This window comes from Sinocyclocheilus anshuiensis, unplaced genomic scaffold, assembly GCF_001515605.1.
Source record: "Sinocyclocheilus anshuiensis isolate Anshui unplaced genomic scaffold, SAMN03320099.WGS_v1.1 scaffold1709, whole genome shotgun sequence".
NCBI lineage: Eukaryota > Metazoa > Chordata > Actinopteri > Cypriniformes > Cyprinidae > Sinocyclocheilus > Sinocyclocheilus anshuiensis.
In genome coordinates, this window is record NW_015541051.1 from 819,770 (window position 1) to 842,256 (window position 22,487).

The 22,487-nt window shown below is 36.5% G+C and overlaps 2 protein-coding genes across 3 annotated transcripts in view; one reads left to right on the forward strand and one right to left on the reverse strand.

The window, feature by feature from the left end:
- Positions 1 to 13,019, reverse strand: part of LOC107690616 (integrin beta-like protein 1) — a 50,194-nt gene extending 37,175 nt beyond the window's left edge. The window contains exons 1-3 of one of the 2 annotated variants that reach the window (XM_016488999.1): positions 12,825 to 13,019; positions 12,694 to 12,741; positions 11,315 to 11,517 (exon numbers count right to left, since the gene is read on the reverse strand). In XM_016488999.1, the coding sequence (XP_016344485.1) occupies positions 11,315 to 11,517; positions 12,694 to 12,741; positions 12,825 to 12,916 (343 nt within the window). In that variant the 5' untranslated portion in view covers positions 12,917 to 13,019. The remainder of the gene's footprint in view (positions 1 to 11,314; positions 11,518 to 12,693; positions 12,742 to 12,824) is intronic. The other variant, XM_016489000.1, reaches the window with a different exon arrangement.
- A 4,647-nt stretch (positions 13,020 to 17,666) lies between these two features.
- Positions 17,667 to 22,487, forward strand: part of LOC107690632 (sodium leak channel non-selective protein-like) — a gene marked incomplete at its 3' end in the record, with an annotated part of 22,361 nt that continues 17,540 nt past the window's right edge. Inside the window, exons 1-3 of the mRNA XM_016489012.1 lie at positions 17,667 to 17,795; positions 18,623 to 18,763; positions 21,595 to 21,777. Coding sequence (XP_016344498.1) covers positions 17,760 to 17,795; positions 18,623 to 18,763; positions 21,595 to 21,777 — 360 coding nt within the window. The remainder of the gene's footprint in view (positions 17,796 to 18,622; positions 18,764 to 21,594; positions 21,778 to 22,487) is intronic.

Below are 22,487 nucleotides of genomic sequence, written 5' to 3' on the forward strand. Positions count from 1 at the left end.
GCCTACAAACTCCATCGCGAGTATTGAAGCTGGCTTCTGCCGATGAAACCATTTCCTTCAGTAAATTTTTCTTCAACTGATTGCATCTTGCACTCCTCATCTTTGTTCATCATACCTGGTCCTTGGGTTTTAACTGTAAATTCCCATATACTAGCCAAATGAGGCTTGACATCCCTTTGAAAACCATGAAAAAAAATTGAAGTTTAAAAAGAATGACCCAGTATATTGTGTGCATGTGCATTATTGAATAAAATAAAATAAAATAAAAACAGCAAAGTTTAGTTCTAACCCTAATCAAACACCCCCGCATGTAATAATACAGTAATCCTGGAGACCTTGTTTAGTTGTTTCTGATGTGTTAAATTAGGCTTAGAACTAAACTCGTTGGTCGTGGCCCTCCAGGAGCAGAATTTAATGTGTCTGATTTACTGTAGAGTGAGCCATGAAAGTCTGTGCAACCACAGTCAGGGTCAGTATGTTTCACTTTAATGCTTCTCACACCAAACAGAAATGGATTTAATACCATGTAATCAAAGTCTGTCCTGCAGTTTCACAGCTCCACCACTTATTTCTATAGGCGATTGTGTGTAGCCTAATGACAATATAAGTGCAATATAAGGTAGATTTTTCCAAAGCTCACTTATAAAGAAAATACAAGTAATTCTACTCATTACAAATACTGAAACAACATTTTTCATTAATTTTCCACCACTTTCTCTTCTTTCTTCCCTTTAATATGCATGCAACAGTACCAAAAGTGAGATTATTTTTCCATATCAGACCATTGTTGATTGCCTGTCATTATTCTTAACTCTATGGATGAAAATGGATGTGCACAAAAAACAACAAAAAACGGCAGACAAAATATGCTGCAAATATATCCTGTTATTGTAATTTCAGCCCCCTTAGCCACATCCTGAAGTGTCATCTTCAATCACTCCCTGCACTAATCCATCATGTAAATTTGATGTCGTCTTCAAGGGCTATCCATCAGTCCTTAACAATAGCCTTGTTCTGCTCCTGCACTCATTACAAGAGAGTCTTGGCTGCTTGTCACAAATATTCAGTGTTTTTTAGCCAATCTGGAGGGAAAGGCAAGATTTATGCTAATGACAAATGGAGGATACATCTATCTTGTGCCCTATAGATTAAAAGCAAATTGGTATTGCAAATGTTAAGATACGAGCCAAGCATTTTTGGACTTTGGCTATGATATGATTTTTTAAGTAGGCATTCCTCATATACATCAGGCAGGTTGTAAGCAGTGCGACAACAACTTCTTGTTCAGTGTGACTGGCACAATTTCAGACATTACTGATCATCAGAATAATATTTCAATGTGGCCTCTGAATTTTTTTTAGAAGAATCTATTTGACCTGCATTTTCAAATGACTATTTTTTTACATCGAGAACACCAGTGACATTAAATAAAAGGACAAATGTCCTGTTTTTTTTTTCTTTTCTTTTTTTTGACGACTGAAGTCAAGTCACTTTTATTTCTATAGGACTTTATACAGTGCAGATTGTTTCAAAGCAGCTTTAATAAATGGGAAAATAGCAGAATCAACTCAATTATGGAGACCATTCCGATTCTGCTGTGAAGCAGCTCAGAAAAGACAATAGTACGGTGGCCGAGAGAGCTCAAAGCGATGCAAATGAAAAAATAAATGCAAGTAGAAAAGGCACCTGCAAATTAAGAAAACATCGTCATCAATTTGACAACAGACGCGCTGCAAATACAACGTGACAAAACACAGAAACGCTGGGACATGCTTATCAATGCATGGCTGGAACATGCTTATCAATGTTTGCTCTGAAAGGTGAAATTTTTGTTTATTTTAACATCCTGATCATACCATTCCTTAGCTTTTTTTTTTTTTGGATATTATTAGCTTAAATAAACTGACGAAATACACAATTACTGTAAACAGGCTTACTTACTTTTACAACTTACTTTTACAACTTCCCTTACAAAAACCAATCATGGTTTTACTATTAAAAAAATAATTCATAAATAAATTTTTGTACAACTGTGCTTATACAAATGGTAATCCATACGCCAAAAAAAAAAATCATGGTTACTACACATTTACTATAATAAAACCATGGGTAATTTTCATTTTGCTGGGGTAATTTTGGTATTGTTTGGGTTCTCCCGTTGTGGTCTGTGCTATTTTTAGCGCGTTTCTTTATTTGCTTGTGTTGTGAGTATTTGCATCGTGTTTCTGTTTTTGCAGTGTGTTTCTGTATTTGGTTGTGTTGCATGTATTTGCAGCACATGTGCTGTCAATGATGAATATTTGCATGTGTTTTCTTAAGTGTCAGCGCATTGAGCTCTCTCGGCCACCGTACAGTGCCATTATTTAGCTCACGTACATTCAGTGTTGTTTTAGTTCAATTCAATATCAGTGTAAGGTTCATCAGTTTCTAAACAAGTTCATTTCAGCTATAAGCAGTTCTACAGAAGGCAGCCATGTTGGTATTCTAAAAACAAGAACAAAGCAAAAGAAGTAACAAATTTCTTCTTTCAGTGCCATTTAATATGTTCTTAACATTCGTAGTCATGTTTCTCTTGAAAGTCAGTTGATGCCAGATTTCGATCCTACATGCAGACACAATCGCTTTGACATATTAACTGCCACCCACCTATATGTGGGAGGAAGAGTTTGGTCCTTGCTGTCCACTGTGTCCCCGCTTCTGTGCCACCAGGGGCATAATTTACCCCCTCCCAGCTGATGGGCCAAGACGGCCATATCCACCCTGAGCCGTATGACTCACTCTAAACAGCTGTGAACAGTATTAATAGACGGTGTGTCCTCTTCAGATAAATTGTAGATGGCGAGCAGATTAATGAGTCATCAGATGCTAATAGCTGTTCCTATTGCAGACAGTGCTGTCCATGTTAAATACAGACAAAGGAATATGGGGTGACCAGGAGTATGCAAGACAAACTCTTATTACAATAATTTGTTTTGTGAAGCATTGAATCGCAGGCGATGTTGTCTCTGAGCATCCAGCTCATTTCAGGATGCAAGTATTTTTGGCTCAAGAAAGTACTTACTGTATTCAGTAGATATATTTACATTTAGCTTTTTTTTTTTTTTTTTATATTTTGAAGCAGCATTCATTTTGCTTCTTTTATATTACGGTACTTCAATGATCATTGCAAAATTGTTCATATTAACTCAATTGAGCTTAGATAGGATCTTAACTAACCTATGCAAATGAAAATCAAATTTGAAATCAGCGAGTGATAGTGCTTTCAAAGATAGCAATTACACCTATGATTGCACTGTGAGTATAATAGCTTGTTCCGATTAACAGTGTACACAAAGATAAAGACACTAAATCATCCAAGAGAATAGAAAGGAAAGCATTATATTCTATATATTCTAATAATAATAATAATAGAATTGCTACCGTATTCTATTGCTTTTGCCTTCTGTTTTACATTTCAGTCAACCTCTTTAAATCACTAAACAAAATGAAACTGTAACAAACGAATGGCTCACAACGAGTATCTTTTGAACCTACAATGCAAAAATTTATTTTTTTATGTTGTAAATTAAACAAAAATTTATTGGACTGTTTTACAAGAAAATACTATTTTAGTCTTTCTGTTTAAAAATTTGACATTTAATCCAATGCGTTACTTACTAATTATTTGTGAAATTTGCCAGCAATTTCCGAGTGAAAGTTGATTCTACACCAATTATTTTTATTGTAAATGCAGCCTAATTATACATATCAAAACAAGAAAAAAAGATAATAAATAAATAAAACAGGGCTGCACCGTTGAAATTAATCTAACAAGTTTTACACTGGATTGGGACAATCACAGTGCAGTGAAAGAGAAATGCCACAAGAAAATTCATTAAGGAACAACCACAGTAACTGACAATATTTTTTATGCATTACAAAAGACGCAATCCGCAGCAGACTCTTTGTTAATCAGCATTCTATGAAGTTTGCACATGTTTTATCCACACAAACCTTTAGTAAACCATGGCCTCTATGTGCTAGCTTGATCTTGAAGACATTTTTTCCCTCTTAGCCTGTTAAATAGCGGCTTTGTATAAAACAAGACAGTGAGGTAATTATTTCCCCTTGTTGTTCTCCTGCTTTGCGTTGTAGAGCATGAAATGATTATGTGCTAGGCTGGGCTGGGTGTGAGGGAGACATCTGTCCTGGCTAATAATGCTGCATACCTACAGCAGACCTGCAGCGATGAAGACAGGCCAAATCATGTAAAGGATGAGGGTCACTGTGTGTAATAAGTTTATAGACAATCTATGATTTATGATACTTGTCAGACCTGTGGTCCCAGCATTTTGAGCTCTAGTGCTCGTATGGGAGATGTGCGTTCATGTCCGGCCCATGTCATGTTCATCTTTTCCCTATTTCCTCTCACCTGACATTTGATAGTGTGTTACTAATTGGATGAAAGCCCATAGAGGAAATTGAAGTGTCATTTTAGCATCATAATTCATATTTGCAGTGAAATGACACAGTGTTGTCCCCTGTTTGGACACAATTTCCTCTTCCACTGTATCCCCAAGCACCTATTGACCTGGAAGGCATGTGACCTTTTCATGTAATTTGAAGTATGGCTCAGACCTGCTGCCTGAGCTAGTACCCACACTATATGGTGACTTGCTAGAATGTGTATGTTGGTTTACCTGAATCATAAACACTGCTGTCAAGCCCATTGTGTATAGCAAACTATCATCACACTTCACCGAAGCATTTAAAAAAGTGTTATTGGTGTATATACCATGCTGTGGAAACGTCTTTAGCTCATTAGATGGAGGTTAAGAATGTAATTTGTATCTTTTGCTTTAGTGTGCCAGTAGGAAATATCAATTTTAGATTTCCAAACATTCCTTTAGCAAATATTGTAATAATCAAGTGATATTTGTGCATGAACAAGCAGTCCAGATTGAGACAGTCTGGGATAAACACTGAGACAGATTATTCTAAGCATCTTGGAGAAGTTGCCTCAGTTCTTCTATGGATTTAGGGGCTGTTCGCACAGAATGCATTTTCCATTCCACTGCACTACTTTTCCATTGTTGTTCTATGTAAACAAGCGCTAGATGGACATTTTTGCATCTAACGCAAGACACAGTGTTTTAAACACGTGCCACTCAAGTTAAAAGAAAGGTTATATGATATTCCTAGAAGTCATTTCCCTATCAGAATGTTTTGGGAAGAACAGAAGTCCAACAACAAAAAGACTGAGGAAAAAGCTCTTGACAGAGTTCCACTGGGACCTGAAAACATGGAATATCACTCTTCTGACATGCTCACTCAAGCACATAAAAAAAAAAAGCAAAGGATCTCAAGGGTATCATAAATCACAGCCATCCTTACTGATGTATATAAAACAACTTTCTGTTGACATAAATGATCATAAATCTGTTCTTCACCTATACCTCATTTTAGTTTGTTTCAAACTGGAGAGGAGAGGTCTCTAGATGGCAACGTTTGCTTGATAAAAAAGGACATTGAATCACACCACAGGACCAAAAATGAAGGTCGCACCAAGTCGCTGAGAAAATTTCTACAGATGGAAAAGAGCTAGAGAGGAAAAAGTTGTTAGTGCTGTGCCAAATCTTTCACGTGGCTCCTTGAAACCCCAATTAACTTGTTTTGGGAGAGGGAAAAATGAGTGAGAAAAGTGGAAAGGAACTGCCACGTTGAGCTCTGTCCCCATAAAGTAGAAGAAAAAAGCAAAACCAGGTCAATAAAAAGGGAAGAAAACCATGAAATTGTGCTCCATTTTTCTCAGTTGGTACAAACAATTGAAATACCATGGAAATGCTTGTACATTTGAATTTTTGTACTATTCGGTGACAACAAATGAAAAGGAAATATTCACATATGTTAATCAAATGTAGCCTATTGAAACACTGGAGATGCGAGCAAAAAAATCACACACAGCTGGTGACCAGCTGTCAGGTAAAAACATTTTATTGTTTTGTGCACCCTAAAGTCCTAGTTCACAGTCTTATCGCTGGGTCAAGATATGCTGTCATGTCATATCTGTTTGTCAGTGAACAAAAACAGGTGTTTCAAAGCAAAATTATTTATGGAGTCTTCCTGAACAAATGCAACTCTCCAGAGACCAAGACAGGTTTTTCTATTAAGTCAGAAAAAAAAATTCACATTAAATGCTCCACTTATCATGCACATCGTGTAATGAGAAATTAAATTATTAAAAAAGGAAAGAAAGAAAAAAGGAAGGCAACAAAAAAAAATCAGTCAAAAAATTGTCAGGGAATACTATGTGTTTTTCAAAAGAGCGGGTTGTGGTTATGACACTAGAGCACATAAACAAGACCTTATATGCCCATATGCTGACTGAAATGACAATACAGTGTTTCAAAGCAATATACAAACAATCCTGCTCAGCTTGCACATCCTGCTGTTTTTGCGTAACTTTCAAAAAAGATTGAACAGAAGACAAACACAAAGCACAGCCTTTCTCACTTTTATTTCTGGTATAAATTCCACCTGATGCTGTTAAAACTTCCATTACAGTGAAGTGAAGGGATGTGCACAATGGCACAACATCAGAATCCTTTTACAGGTCTAGAATATCCCAAACTGCCATGAACCAGCTCAGAAAACCAGATTTCTAGTTAAAAGATGAGATGTGGGGTATTTTGACAGAGATGCGCAGTAAATAGCCTTGATGTTAGGCAAGAAAAAAATGTTGGACCATATGTGGCCTCCATTTTCAGAATACGTAACCATGAGAGAAACCCTATTATCAGCTATGCTCCAAAGCTAATGAGCTCTTCACTGTTTCGCAACATGCCTCCACAAATAAATCTTTCTTTCCAGCACATACCTCCATTAGTGGTCCTCAACATTTCATGTCTACAGATCAGAACTGGAGGTGGTACGGAAATAGATGGGTGTTTTTGTTCAAAGTCTGTCAGGTGGATTTCTGTTTTCAAGAGTATATAAATCAACATGTTATGTAGAGAGCAACAGCAGGAAAGTAAGCAAAAACCCCTTATTTTCTTAATGGAAAAATTTATTTTTAGTTGTAATGTATAAACCTTTCAAGAGAGACCAATCATCAGCTCTGAGGTTATTAGGTTATTAACTGATAATATCTGCAAAAGTCCAATCCGAGTTAAACTTCCTTCCTTCAAAAAAAAAAGTTTAATATCCAAATTCAACAGAAAAAAAACATAATCGTGAATAGAGATTTTGAGACAAAAACTCATCACCAAACATCAATGACTCACCAATGAGTCATTTTAGACACTTCCAAAACGGTTGCAACAGAGATGGAATTACAGTTTTTAAATACACAAATTATGTTTGTTGCCACAGTGTTGGAAGTGCCTTTTTCAGTTCTAAAGAAGGGGGTGTTCCAATACTTTTGTCCATATAGTGTATGTACAAGTCATTGGTGTTTGGTGATGAGTTTTTGTCTCAAAAGTCTGCATTTAAAGTCACACCAGAAGTGTTCAGCTGGGATTAGAACTTGGCTTTATGCAGACCAGTCAAGTTCTTCCACACTGACTGAATCAATAATTTCTTTTTGAACCTTGCCTTATACACAGATGCATTGTCATGTTAGAATAGAAAAGGGTCCTGTCCAAACTGTTGCTATAACATTAGAAACACACAATTCCCTAGAATATCATTATATGCTTTAACATAAAGATGTATACTCATAGAAATGACTAAAGTAGTCAATCCTGTTCATTATAAAAGGGTGTCCCAATACTTTTGGCAATATAGTGTGTGTGTGTATATATATATTTGATTTATGATTTATTGTTATATATGTGATATATGATTTATGTTTATTGTCTAATATTGTTACCACAACTCCGCATCCTCAGCCAATGCCCAACCATTGGCTTCCCAGAGGAACTCAATGCGAGGGTTAATTAAGTGATTGATGGTTGTTCAGGTCTATGCAATTGCACATATTGCTATAAACTAGGGATTTCACATTTTCACTCTCTCAAACTCATTTTTTTCCTCACTTTCTCTCTTTCTGCAACTTGTGTGAATGCATGTGTTCATGTGTTAGATTAGTTTATGTGTCTTAGATTTATCCAATAAAGCCTTATTTATATTGAAAAGAGAAGTATCTTGTGTTTTGTGCTTACAAGTTAATGTCTTAAACTGCCTATACGGCTCGTTCAATGAATCGCTGGCCGACTCAGTGATCAGCCGTAAAACAGTGATTCTGTCCAAATTCCCTATAAAATCTTAAATGATTCCCTTTGAGCTCAATTGACCTGTTTCCCTTACATCAGGTTATTCAGGAGCAGGGTTGGGAGGGTTACTTTTAAAATGTATTCCGTTACCGTTACAAATTATTTCATTAAAAAAGTATTCAGTAATTCAAGTACCACAATATAAAAGTAATGTAATCTTTTTACTTTTGGATTACTTCAAGTGACATATGTAAATAAGTCAAAAAAGCAATATCTAAGTACTTTTATTTAACTATGACTTTAAAATGAAAACTAATAAAAACTATAGTAAAAACTATTCGAATCTATTAAAAATCGTGTATTTATATAAAAGGATATGCAGACATCTAGTGGCTATGCAGTTTAGTATTACAGGTTTTTTTATTATTATTATTTTATTTATTTAACGTACAAGTAAAAATAAATATAGTTTATACACAACATTGAAAAATGTACACCATATACAGATTAGTCTATTTTAAGCCTACATGTCGAAATGCATGTGAAATGCTATCTTTCTTTATTTAATTGACTGATCCGGGCGGGGTGTGGGGACTCTCATATTAATTTCTACATTTTCAGGCTCATTTTCCGCTAGAAAACTTACAACTGCAGTCATGCACACCATGGAATTTTAAATCACTAACAAACACAAAATTTTAGCTAACATGAGGATTTCCATGCTAGACGGACTCGTACCTGCAAATGTTCCAACTGTTTGAGTAGCCTTTGTTAAAGCAAGAGTCTTCATGCATAGCTTACGCTGTACAACTATGTTATTTCCTTTATCCTCGTTGAAAACCAAATAACTGTGAAATTTCCAGACATGAAAAATTTTTTCCCAGCAGGAAGCATTGTAATTAATTCATCCCGCGTTTGAGGAGAATAATTGTAGACGGGTGTTATTTGCGCACGCACCAGCAGGCGGCTCACGTGAGTCAATTATTTCCTTTATCCTCGTTGAAAACCAAATAACTGTGAAATTTCCAGACATGAAAAATTTTTTCCCAGCAGGAAGCATTGTAATTAATTCATCCCGCGTTTGAGGAGAATAATTGTAGACGGGTGTTATTTGCGCACGCACCAGCAGGTGGCTCACGTGAGTCAACATGTGTCAACAGAACCAGAAACTGGAGCCCTGCATTTCACTAGAGCCCTTTTTACGCCCCTAGGGCCGGGCTTCGGGCCAATTTTGACGTCATAGTTCAGACGCGGGCCGGGCCTCGGGCCTGTTTTAGGCTTCTTCTTATTTTTAAATTTTAGAAATCCATCAATTAGTGATGAAAAAATTGCCGCGCTGGTGGAAACAACACGAGACCGTGCTATCGCAACTGTCAAGAGCGGCTCAACGGTGTTTAGTGTCCCACAGCAGCAGCATGCGTGCCGTCTGCTCAGCTGAAGAGATCTGCGTTCAAATGCACGCAATAGGCTAAAGCTTGCCGCAAAGCCCCATCAAAAGTAATTACCATGAATGTGTCAGGGGGAAATAGTAAGGAGATATTTGAATTATTTACTAATAAACTAGTGTTTTCTGAGTCGGTGTCGCAAGGATGAAGTTGCTGATCCTGACTCGCCATCTCCTCATTAGACGCGCCTTTAGAGAGAAGTGCATCTTTACGGATTATGATTATAATGAAAGGTTTTCGATTTGTTTTATTTCGTTAAGTAGTAATTTACTAAAAAGCTTACTATAAATATATTTATCATGTCTGTGAGGCATCTATTCTCTGAGTTTCGGGTAATTTATGTGAAGCGCTCCTGTTCAAGACGAGACGGCAGAAAGCGCATCATGTTTATATTCTTTATTTTATAAAAGCACAACGCTTTGTTGATATTGTGAGTGCACACAAATAAAAGTAGACCCTTTACAGTTCCGAATGATGTATTAGGCTACTCTTACCTTTATGAGCAAAAATGACGGCGTATCCACTGAAAAAGAAAATGCAAGTGATCGCGCTGGCGCCTCCATGTCCTGCAAAGCGTTTTAGCTTGCACTCTCCGCACAAACGATTGGATACAGCGCACATTTATCTAGATTTAATGTTTAAACATTGTTATATGCTTGAACTGTTTTATATCTATAGATTTTATTTTAGGCAAGTCGTGATGATTTGAGAAGGCTAAATTGATCAAACATAGGCTCACTGTCTGCCGCTGGCCGCTTGGTCGTTACTTTAAAAAACAAAAACTTGTAACGAACAAAAAAATGCTCCAAACGTTTTTCTAAATTAACTTAATAAAAAAACGAAACGAAATATAATCACTTTGCCATTAAATACAAAACTGAACTATTTTAATAGCTGAAACAGTAGCTGTTTTGGGAGAAGGGGGGAAAAAGACGGGCTCGGGCCGGTAATTCTGATAAGCTGTCGGACACGGGCCGGGCTAAGGCCTATATTTGAGGCCCGTGCAGGGCTCTACCAGGAACTATGATGAAGCAGCGCTAAATATATAGCGTTATGTCAAAATACTCATTTATTTAATTTTAAATTAAACAAATGTAATCCTGATAGTATTCCCACTTTTTACAAAATTTAACTGTAATCTGAATACTTTTTTTTTATGTAACTGTAACGGATTACAGTTACTAGATTTTCGTATCCTGATTACGTAACGCCGTTACATGTATTCCGTTACTCCCCAACCCTGTTCAGGAGTCTCTGCTAATAATTTTGTGGACTCACAACAAATTTTGCACACACTCACCATCCAGTGGAAACTACTGAAATTACATTCAACACAGTAAAGGAAGTATCGGTGAAAATGATCCTTTGAAGCAGTGTCTGCAAAATCTTTTAAAAAAGAGGGTTGCTACAGAACATGGCATCCAAACAGGCTCCTTTGAAACTGGCTATGTTTGGCTGAATAGAAGCACTGTGAAATTCAAATGAGACCATGTAGCTAATGACACAATATTGGATGGAACATCAAAGGCCTTTACTGAAGCTGAATGTGTGTCTTGCACATGTCTACAAAACCTTTTTTTTTTTTCAGAAGACACCTGATATTGAAACATGACATTCACAAGTAAGTGAAGGACTAAGTGGGAATGCTATGTTGGGAGAGTGTGAGACAGCTCTTACCTCCACAGGTCTTCCCATCATATGTCGGACAGATCCAGTCATGGCACTCACAACGCGGTCCATAGAACGTTCCGGGTTCCGTGACTTGGCATATGCAAATCCCGCACTCACACTCACCTCTCCCACTACAGATCAAACCGTCGGGGGTCCGACAGCGCCTCAGTGATGATTCATGGGAGATCTTACACTCTCCACCCACCTGCCTGCAAGACACAAGTGTTCATTCACCCTGTGACCTTTGCCTTCCACATCAAACCTCTGTTCTTCCCCTGTAGGTGAACATATGCCAGATGGTGGATGGGTGGGTGGTGGTTTGCAATCCTCCCTTTCACCAGTAATGACAACCAGACTCCCTCTTGCTTTCTGAAGGGAAAATTTTGTTTGGTTTCTAAGGATGGGCCATGCAATGGATACGATTTTGGCAGATTTCCTGTATATATCTCCTTGTATGCTTTTGAGCTAATATTTAAAGATAACAAAAAGACCTGTTAGAAAAATAACACTGTAATGCAGGTCATGTGGAATTCAAATGGAGCCATGACTCATAAGGTATGATTCTGCTAGTACTCAGTCCCAAAGAGAACAGCAAACTCGTGTCTAGACACTGTCCATACAAATGCGTCTGCTAGAAGATCTGAATTGGGAAGCAATAAAAATAATCTTAAGTTTCTGTACATTTGAGGACAATAATATAATCAAAGAGTATATTGCAGTGTATACTGGTAAAGTGTCTAAAAAGAAAATGCTGTCAAACTCAAGAACAAGAATTTCATTACAAACCTACTGAAAACAAACGGTGGACTGTATTCCACTGTTTATTATTTTCCCACCCGAGTTCCCCTGTGAAAAATGTTTCATTTGGTAGCGTTCTTACATACCACTCCTGCTTCTCGTCTCTGCAGTTGGCCTTTCTCACATTACAGGGTAATAAAAATACACTTTTTTTTTTTTTTTAAAGCAAACACTGTTCAGGGGCTTGGTATGGTTGCACTTACATGGAACAAGTCTGTCAGCCACAACAGCATATTCACTCTGATTCAGTCTCTATGTCTGATTATGTGCAATGCAGCAAGAGCATACATAAACATGCATTGTGGTACACATTAGGGTGAATGTGCACCTGCTATGTATAAAACACTTAAGTAATTTGTCAAAATTACAGTCACACAACTGTGGACCTTAGCCAAAACTATAACAAGAGATCAAAAAGCATATGCATATGTTTCTGATTTTAAGGAAATACTGTATGTTCTGTGAGGTAAAAACTGGCTTAAAGGGGCACTAAGTAGAACAAATAAAACATTGCTAGCACATTCCCATTGCTGTAAAGAATGGAAAAAGAAAGAATAGCAAATAGCTTAAAATAGAAATCTACAAACCTTGGACTAGTTCTGTAGCTGTGACTACACAACAGCGAACTTTCCCGTCTGTTAAAATCCAGTCTGTCAGCAAAACGTGGCTGCACAGTGAAAAAGTCAAACTGATTGAAAAACAAGACAGCTAAACTCACCTTAGCGACTGCTGTAAACTTCCTTGAACAGCAGAGAGCAAAATTAGAAGCAAAGAAACTAAGACGGAGTTCACCAAAGTCTCTGCATGCATGTTTATATCCGCACCAGAAACCTGAAGTGAAGTGCCTTCAGGAATTTCCACTTTCCAAAACAGAGGGAGAACGGGCTGGCCAAATCCAGCTCGAACGCTTCAGAGGCCAACAGCGCTCTCCATATGAATGCCTTTGATTAGTTGTTACTCTCGGCGCAAAGGCAGGAGTAAGACAAAAAAGAAAACTTTATCACCGTAATTCAAAACAGTTGTTCATAAAGATAAATGAGGATTTTACTTTACATATCTCTGCAGTGATGTCCTTTTAAAAGGGGATTTGCTGTAACAATCATTATAAAAACAGAACATAAAATATAAATTGGAGACAACTGGTTACAAAACAAAGAATCTCTTTCAAGACTGTTGTGTGGTCTTTCGTTATGATTTCAATTACCTGTTTTATCTTTATGGTAATATTTTTTTTCAACACAACAATAATGAGCAACATTAAATGAAGATTCTGGATGAATATATTAATATGCTATATTCCCAGATTTATATGATAAATATAAATTTATGCAATCAATTTTACATGAATAAATAATTATTTTAAATAAAATGAAATATGAAATAAAATACAGTTATACAGTAGCTGTAGACACCTACCAAGCAATATATGTCCCATCCTGACAAATTAACATACAGTATTGCATTAAGCACAATCTGAAGAATCAAATGACAAGCAAATTAAGCAAAATTATTTATCCCTTTTTATATCAATTTAACAAGGAACCTCAGAGCAAAGATAACCCAGGTTCGTTTCAATTTACAAAAGGACTGTAAAGATACATGAGCACTTCCTGTTTGCAGTCTTGGGTGTCTAAATTTAGCATGTGTCTTGCACCTGTAACTAAATAATCACGCCTCTACTAAGCGCTCTATTTCGGTTAGTACACACACAGTTTGACAATTTAGGAAAGGTGCACATTTCTCAAGCGAATTTAAAAGAATTTAATAAAATACAAAACTAGTGTATTCACGTATGGAAAATCCATAGGTAGGCTACAATCAAGAGGGAGCGTTTCAAAGCAACAGCTTAGCCATGTCCACACGCACATGGGTATTTTTATAAACGGAGTTTTTCCTTCTTCCGTTTTAAAAAATAATTCCGTCCACATAAAAATGCAAACGCATGCTATGAATCACTGTCAAGAGCATGCCAAACCAACAGGTGGCGATATAATCTCAACCGTAAAGCCATGTTGGCCAATCAGAAGCCTGAAAAAGTCTCCAGTAGGCGGAGATAACAGCGCATGCTCTGACGTCACAAGCCAAAAACTGAGGTTTTGCTGTCTACACGATAACACTGCAACCGGAGTTTTTGAAAATCTTCACCCTGGCAGGCGTTTTCAAAAATGTTCGGTTTCAGTGGTCTGATGCTGTGTTTGCGTGTGGACGAACGGCCAAACCGGGTAGAAAAAGCTGCGGTTTTAAAAATAACTGCGTTCGTGTGGACAGGGCCTCTTCAGTGATCATAAACAAAACTCACCGCCCCTACATGGTTCAGGCGATACTTCCACTCGATATTATTTTTTGTTTAAAACAACTTTAAATGGTTGGTATACGGTTAAATAGGGGGTAAACTGGTTAAATAATTTCAATCCATGTTTATAGCTGTGGCGGTCATATCGCATTACTTTGTCAGTCATCGCCATTTTTTCAGGACTTCTGTATTCCGTACACAAGCTCGACGACGATAATTTAGTGGATTCATTAACTTCCACATTTAAATGACCTTGCAGAATTTACCGCTGTGTATTCAACTGTACTTTCAGTATTAGTAAAGCCTTCGAATGCGGATCAAATTAGTAGCTTTTCAATATAATTTAAGCAATATTTGCGAGTAGCCTATTCGTGAAATAGTAAATATCAAACTTGTTTTGGCCAAAAGAAAGTGTTATTCATTTATTAAAAATGTAATTTAATGATAAAATTCTAACATTTAAAACACGTGATGACCTGCCTCTGACATTTATGAAAATAAATATAGAGTTCAACTTGACGTCTGTCATTTAAGATTATGAGGAACGAGAATTAATATTATTTTTAATATTAATTGTTTTGCTGTTATATCATTATTGCATTTGTTTGTTTTTTAAATTGCAAAAAAAATAATAATAATTCAAACACATTCTAAACCTAGTCTCTATAATATAGTTCTTGTTACAATTAGCCCCGGTCCGTATCTATATTATTAATAGCTATTATTTATTATTTCCGATGATAATTTAAGGATATGTTGATGTGTTAAATTATAATCAATAGGCTTATTAGTTGTTTCTGGTATTTTGTGTTCAAAGCTGATGTTTATTCAAGAATAGTGACTTAAAATTCAATTTCATATTTCAAAGTTTTTCATTTTAATGTAATTTTATCAACATTTAGCATTCATTAAAATAATAAGAAACTTGTTTCTCTCAGTACCGATATGTTACAGATGTCAAGGCCTGCGGGATCTCATCCTGCGCGCTGTGCTGCAGCGGGTGACGCGCGGCTGCTGCGCCTGAAGCTCGAGCTCAATACAACGAGTCATGGACTGTACTCCGCATTAACGGCGATACTTCAACAACCGGTAAGTCTCCGAGCGTTTTTCCTGTCGTTTCGACATGTGAGTTCGATTAGAGTGTCAGATAAGTGATTTATTTTGTTTTATTCGTCTTGTTTACACGTCTACCAGGAAGTGTATGCAACCGACTGCGCAGTCAAAAGGCCTTTGTTCAAAAATACAGCGCTGTCATTGAGTGAAAACCTTTTCGGATACGCTTGTGACAAATTTATAATAATCGACATGCCTTTATATTTTATGTAATTCGTGTGTATTCTCGTAAGAGGTTATTTAGCAAGAGCTATAGCGGCAGCAGCTCTGCTCTCATCTGTTGCCATGGTAACCGTGTAGCAGCAGGAGGAATCTCCCTGCATGATGCTCATGTATCATGGCTGATGTCACTGTGTTCCGGTGTGCCACGTAGCCTTAAGTATGCTGACATGATTTCGAGTCAGTTTGTTTTGCTTTTACATGTGATACATTTTTGAAGACAGGTGGCTTTTGGCAGTGGTCTGTAAAAATGGAGGTCTTGTGTTGAATAGCTGTGTATGTCAAACAAAAGCAGGGTGTTAAATTGCATAATTGTACGGTGTTATTTGGATCACCCTAAGATTAATGATACTGATTTTGCGGATCTGAAAATGTCTAGGTGGTTGTTGGTAAAAACACAGAACTGAGAGGCTTAACATGAAGAGAGACAGATAGGGAAAGATAAATACTTTATTGATTTAATTTTAGGGAATCCCCGCCAGGAATTATGTAGCAACCAGTGTCGTAAACAGTATTTGCCCACTGAGATTGATTTTCTTTTTTTTTTAAATACAAAAGTAGCTGTAAGCAAAAACATATCTTAACGGAACACATGCTTTGCTAAAATAATATATTATAATTTTACAGTCTCTGTTTGATTATACCCTGAGCTGTCACAACATTTTTAATAAAATAATTGTAGCAGGTTTTTAGAGTTGTTCGGAATGTTTCATTTCATAATTACACCCTTATTTTAGGACTTTTCATTTTCTCCATGAAAGGACAGACACTCTGGATGGATGGTTTGTATGACTAGGTCTACAAAAAATAATATGAAAAGTATATCAAATGTTAATACAAACAACAGATAAATTCACTACAGCACAAATTTCCAAGACATTTATTTTTATTTGTTTAATTACCTTTGCCCTCAGCTCTGGTTAATTTCTGACACTGGTAATGGGTTTACAGCCTAGCCTTTTGTTCAAAATCCATCATGAATGAAAAGTAATATTGTTCTGGTTATTATTAGTGCTGTACACATTAATAAAATGGATATAAATTTGATGCATTTTTGTGTTTGGCATAACTTTAGTAGTAAGAATTTACACATACACAGAGAATGTGTATGTATTATTCATTCTATATGTCTATTTTCTGTAGTTCTTGGATCAAATGAAAATATGAAGTTGGGATTGGATATCCAATCTAATCAGTTGTGCTACAGTATACTGTATACTGCTTTATATTCTGTAGCAAATTTTAGAAACAAAAATGCCTTTGGGGGCAATAATTATCCTTCTCATAGCCTATACAATCTAATCTAAAACACAAACTGCTTATGTAACAAACGAGCCTAAAAACTCACGACACCAGCCACTATTAAAGTGTGTAGTGATTGCATCCTGCCTTTAGGCAAATAGTCCTTTCTGTAAAAGTGAAACTAATTGTAGTCTTCTGCAACTTACTCCTACATTACTGCACTTACACCCTGTAATTTTGTTTTCAGTTGTCTTCAAACCTCTATCAACATATGCTAACTGTAGCAATTACTTTGCAAATTGCCTGTGACTACATAGAAGCTGTTCTGAGGAGACCACTATGTTCTTGACATAAATGTAAAAACTTTTAAGATTCAACGTTCCATTGTAGGCTTCAAATTGTAGCAAATGTTTTTACTGGCAGACAGCACACACTTTATATTTGAATCTTGCCATTGTTCCGAACTGCCCTTCGAATGACCTTGATGTAGTATAATTCATGTTCTTTGAAATGTTTACCAAATCCAGAAAAGCTCTTTGTCATGTTATATGATGTTTGATGCACGAAGGCCCGTCTGACCTTACTGGACATGACAGTTCGCTGGAGTGGATTTGTTCCTTTTGTGTTGATATCACATGTAAAGGTCAAGCTTTCAGCTGTTGTGTGATGCAGCATTCATTGACGGGACTCCTTTATAAATAAGAATAAAAGGCTAATGATATTCTTGCAGGATAGACCTCGACTCCACCGATCAGCCGTCTTTCGTATTGAATTAAGTTCCTCTCTATGCCGGGAATGAATGCACCAATGAGGAGCCTGACCGTGAGTAACCTGGTCCCACAATCCCATCCGTCCATGACTCCGCCACTCAGTGTTGCATATATGCCTTGTCTGATGTGGTGGACATTATTTGTCGATATAATTGTACCCGTTTGGTACACCATATGCCATGTTGACTAACTGTTGTGTGTTATTTACAGGGTATGCCTGATCGCATGTTATGTGCAGTGCTGGAGCAATTTCAGCTTTACTCTTCCTGTTGGTATGTGCACTTTGTTTCAGTGAGTGTGTGATATCCATGTTTTATTATTGTCCTCGGTAAGAATGGCTCTAGTGCCAATATTTTGCAGTTTCATTATCGGTCGCCTGTCGTTTGTGTTGTGCTGAAGATCCAGTGTGATCTTTGCAGAAGGTAAGTCGTTATTTCTATGTCAAGTCAACAGTCTGTGTTTTATGTACATCATATGCTTGCTTGTGTTTAATGGTGGCTGTGCAACACTACAGTACATATTGTCTGGTACCATTCAGAGCTGTGTCCTCATGTCGTACTGTACAGCCACAATGAACACATAGCTCAAAATTGTTTGCATGCTGTAGTTACTAGATGTTTCTGTGCTTAGGACTTTTGATATGACACTTCCTCTGAGGTGTTTTTTCATGCCACATAATTATAGTAATTAGCATTTAGCCTGTTATAAGCTATTTTGCTTTTTCCCCAAACTAAATCTCTTTTTATTTTCTAATGCTTAGAGCACATATAGAGGTAGCATCTAATAAAGAATAAATCCAATGGCTACAAATGGATTTTAAGCTTTGGCTGATGTGTGGTTTAAGTTAGCATTTGTGGTCGATGTGCTTTTGTCTTCCAGATCCACTCTCTCTATAGCACAGCGAGCCCAAGCATGCTGAAGAGGAAGCAGAGCTCGCGGGTCGAGGCCCAGCCTATGACCGACTTTGGGCCAGATGAAACACTGACAGACAGTGCAGACATACTTTGGATCAACAAACCAGTATGTGAACAGTTCTCTGAAACCTTACCATGTGGCTCTTCTTCGCAATAATTTGTGACCCACACATACTCCCAAAAAGACATAATTAACAAGCTAAAACCTTGTCCGAACCAGGTGCAATTTAATAAAATAGGACAAATTTATTCCATGTTATTATTATTATTATTATGATTATTTTGTCCAAACCAGTCATATATCCACTTTATTTTCAGTAAGCTGTTTCCTTTGTGTGAGACTTCTGATTCATTATTTGCTATAGGTAAATAACTAGAAGAATTAGAAAGTGCAGTAAACAATAATACTATTTGCACTATAAACCAGTGTGTTTATGATTACACTATTACATTAAAATAATATGATAACAAATAACAGTTTGCATTATCAACCAGTATAACTGGCTGTTTTTGTATAGCTAAAATAACTGAAAGTAGCTGATACAAGAAGCACATTGAAGTTAAAAATAGCACCCAGTATCCAGCATTCAAGACATTTTCACAGCATCTTGGTTTAGCCCCACCCACATTAAAATCTCATTGGTCCAAAATCCTATTCTCGTCTTGGTTTAGCCCCACCCACATTAAAATCTCATTGGTCCAAAATCCTATTCTCGTCTTGGTTTAGCCCCACCCACATTAAAATCTCATTGGTCCAAAATCCGCAATGACTCACTTAACAGTGACTTGCTGCCACCTACTGGCCATTTTAATTTCACTTTTAAAGTAGCTTTTCATTTTTTTAATTATTTCAAATATCAGTATTCAATGTTTTATGTTTAATATATCAAAACATTATTTATGCATTTGTATCCAGCATTCAAGACATTTTCACAGCATCTTGGTTTAGCCCCACCCACATTAAAATCTCATTGGTCCAAAATCTTCATAACTCATAAATGAGTAGTTCAGTTAAATTATTTCACTTACACTATTGTCATTCCAAAACTGTATTTATTTTTTCATTAAACACAAATGGTGTTTTGAATAATGTTCTCTCTTTTTCATTTAACAAAAGTATACACTGACCAGAAACTTTCAAGATACAAAAAACTATTATAAATGTAGCTCATCTTGTGCACTATATTCCAAGTTTTTTAAATCATACAATAGCTGTTTGTGAGAAACAGATTCAGGGTGTCCGCGGGTCCTTAAAAAGTCTTAAAATGTCTTAAATAACGTTTTCCTAATGTAAGACCTTAAAAAGTCTTAAAATGTCTTAAATTCAGATTCAATGGGTCTTAAATACATTAGGAGTCAGCTGTCCACGAAAGTCCTTAAGATAGCAGCAGGATAAAACACTCAATCAGCTGAATGAATGACTCAGTGACTCACTCATTATGTGTCTTACTGTCACTTACTGGTAGTTTAGTTGAGAAGTATGTTGAAAAGTATGCATTTTTCCCCTCAACATTTCTTATTTGTATACTCATAAATGCATTTAAAACATTAATCTCATAACATTATTTATTGCAGCTGTAATTATTGTTATTTGCAGTGTAAATTATTTAATCGGGTCCTTAAAAAGTCTTAAAATGTCTTAAATAACGTTTTCCTAATGTAAGACCTTAAAAAGTCTTAAAATGTCTTAAATTCAGATTCAATGGGTCTTAAATATTGTTGGTCTCATTACCGCTAAAATATCTTCAGTCTGACGGACCTAATGACTGTTTACAATCATTGGACAAACCGAAGATTTATTTTCTTCCCCCGCGGTACGTTAGTTACTGCGTCATCAGACAGAATCGCAGCAGCAGAATACAGGTTTGAACTACCTTCTTTATTTGTTTATATATGTTCTCAATAATAATAATAATAATATAGTTAGAGCTACAGCTGACCAGCCTTCTAGCTAGTTTAAAATATATATTTGTTTACTTGCCCAACCGGACAAATAACCGAAAATTAAAACGTAAGTGACAAAAAAATAACCAGCGAAGCATCAAAACGCGAGCATAATAAAATGTGTATTTCCATTACAGGTTTAGGTCTTACATTTTATATAAGGTGGTATTAAAAAGGTCTTAAAAAGTCTTAAATTTAACTTGTGCTTGTCTGCAGAAACCCTGAGATGGACATTTGTGACCCTGGACCACAAAACCAGTCATAAGGGTCAATGTTTGGCCGAGATACAACTATTTGAAAATCTGGAAGCTGATGGTGCAAAAAAAAAAAAAAAAATGTGGAGAAAATTGCCTTTAAAGTTGTCCAAATGAAGCAATGCATATTACTGATCAAAAATTAAGTTTTGATATATTTACAGGTGGAAATTTACAAAATATCTTTATGGAACATGATCTTAACTTAATATCCTAATGATTTTTTGGCATTAAAAAAAATCGATAATTTTGACCCATACAATGTATTGTTGGCTATTGCTACAAATATACCCGTGCTACTTATGACTGGTTTTGTGCTCCAGGGTCACATTTATTCATTGAAAATCTTCTGTTTATTGAAAATATTCTACTGTATAGCAGAGATAAAAATTTCACTGAATATTTGTTTGGCATAAGAAAACTTATAGCACACAAATCACAACAGACACTACACTCTTAAAAAAAGGTATGAAACCGGTCACTAGGGTGGTACCCTTTCAAAATGTAGTGAAATCTACCATAAAGGTACAAATATGTACACATTTTAGGTATGAATATTCACCCTTTAGGGGGTAAATAAGATACAAACGTGTACATTTTGCAAGTGTACCACCCCAGTGACAGCTTTTGTATCTTTATTTCTGAGAGTGTAGTGTACCCGCTCAGTTAGGAAAAGGTGTAAAACTGAAACCATGAGGATGTTCCATTCTCTAAAACAGATTGTGTTCTTTGTCCTCAGTGGGTTCATTCTCTCCTGCGGGCCTGTGCCATAATCAGTGTCATTTCGGTGTGTATGAATACACCTAAGACCTTTGAGCACTACCCACCCCTGCAGTATGTCACTTTTGCCTTGGATACGCTGCTGATGGTCCTCTACACTGCAGAGATGATCGCCAAAACGCATATCAGGGGCATCATCAAGGTAACACACTCAATCAGCATTGTCACAATTTACTACAGAAAAAGGAAGAGGAAAAAAGACTGTGTCCTTTGGAAGTGAATAAAGTAGGCAGGTGGCTAAATAACGTATGGACAGTTTAATTGGCGAATCAAGGATAACAACCGCACAGAGCGACATTTGCTTCCTGAACCTGCAAAGAGATGCCTGGAAATTTCTTTATCTTTCTTCTAGCATGGAAAGAAGTAAGGTTTATGTAGAAGATAGAGTAATTAATTTGTTCCTTTAAACCTGAGATCGTGTGAGGACAGGGTGATTAACCTTGCAGCAATTATATGCGAAGTTAACACATGCATTTTAATTTTATTGAAGGAGAGTAGCTCGCAGCATTATTATACTTGTGACCCTTAAAGGGGTCCTATTATGCTTTTTCACTTTTTTAATTTTAGTCAGTGTGTAGTGTGTATGTTTGGGCATAAAAAAGATCTAGAACGTTACAAATCTCAAAGTCCACTCCAAAGGGAGATATTTCGTTTTTGAAAAATCCCTTTTCAAGAACTACAACGAATGGCTCGTTTGGACTACAGCGTTTGTTTTCCGGGCTTTGTGATATCACAAAGCGGCTCATTGGAATATCATTACAAATAATTCCCGCCTACAGAAATTCGAATGGTTGGGGGGTGGGGAGGGGCGAGGTTGTGGTTAGAACGCTTGGTTGAGTGAGTGCATCAGAC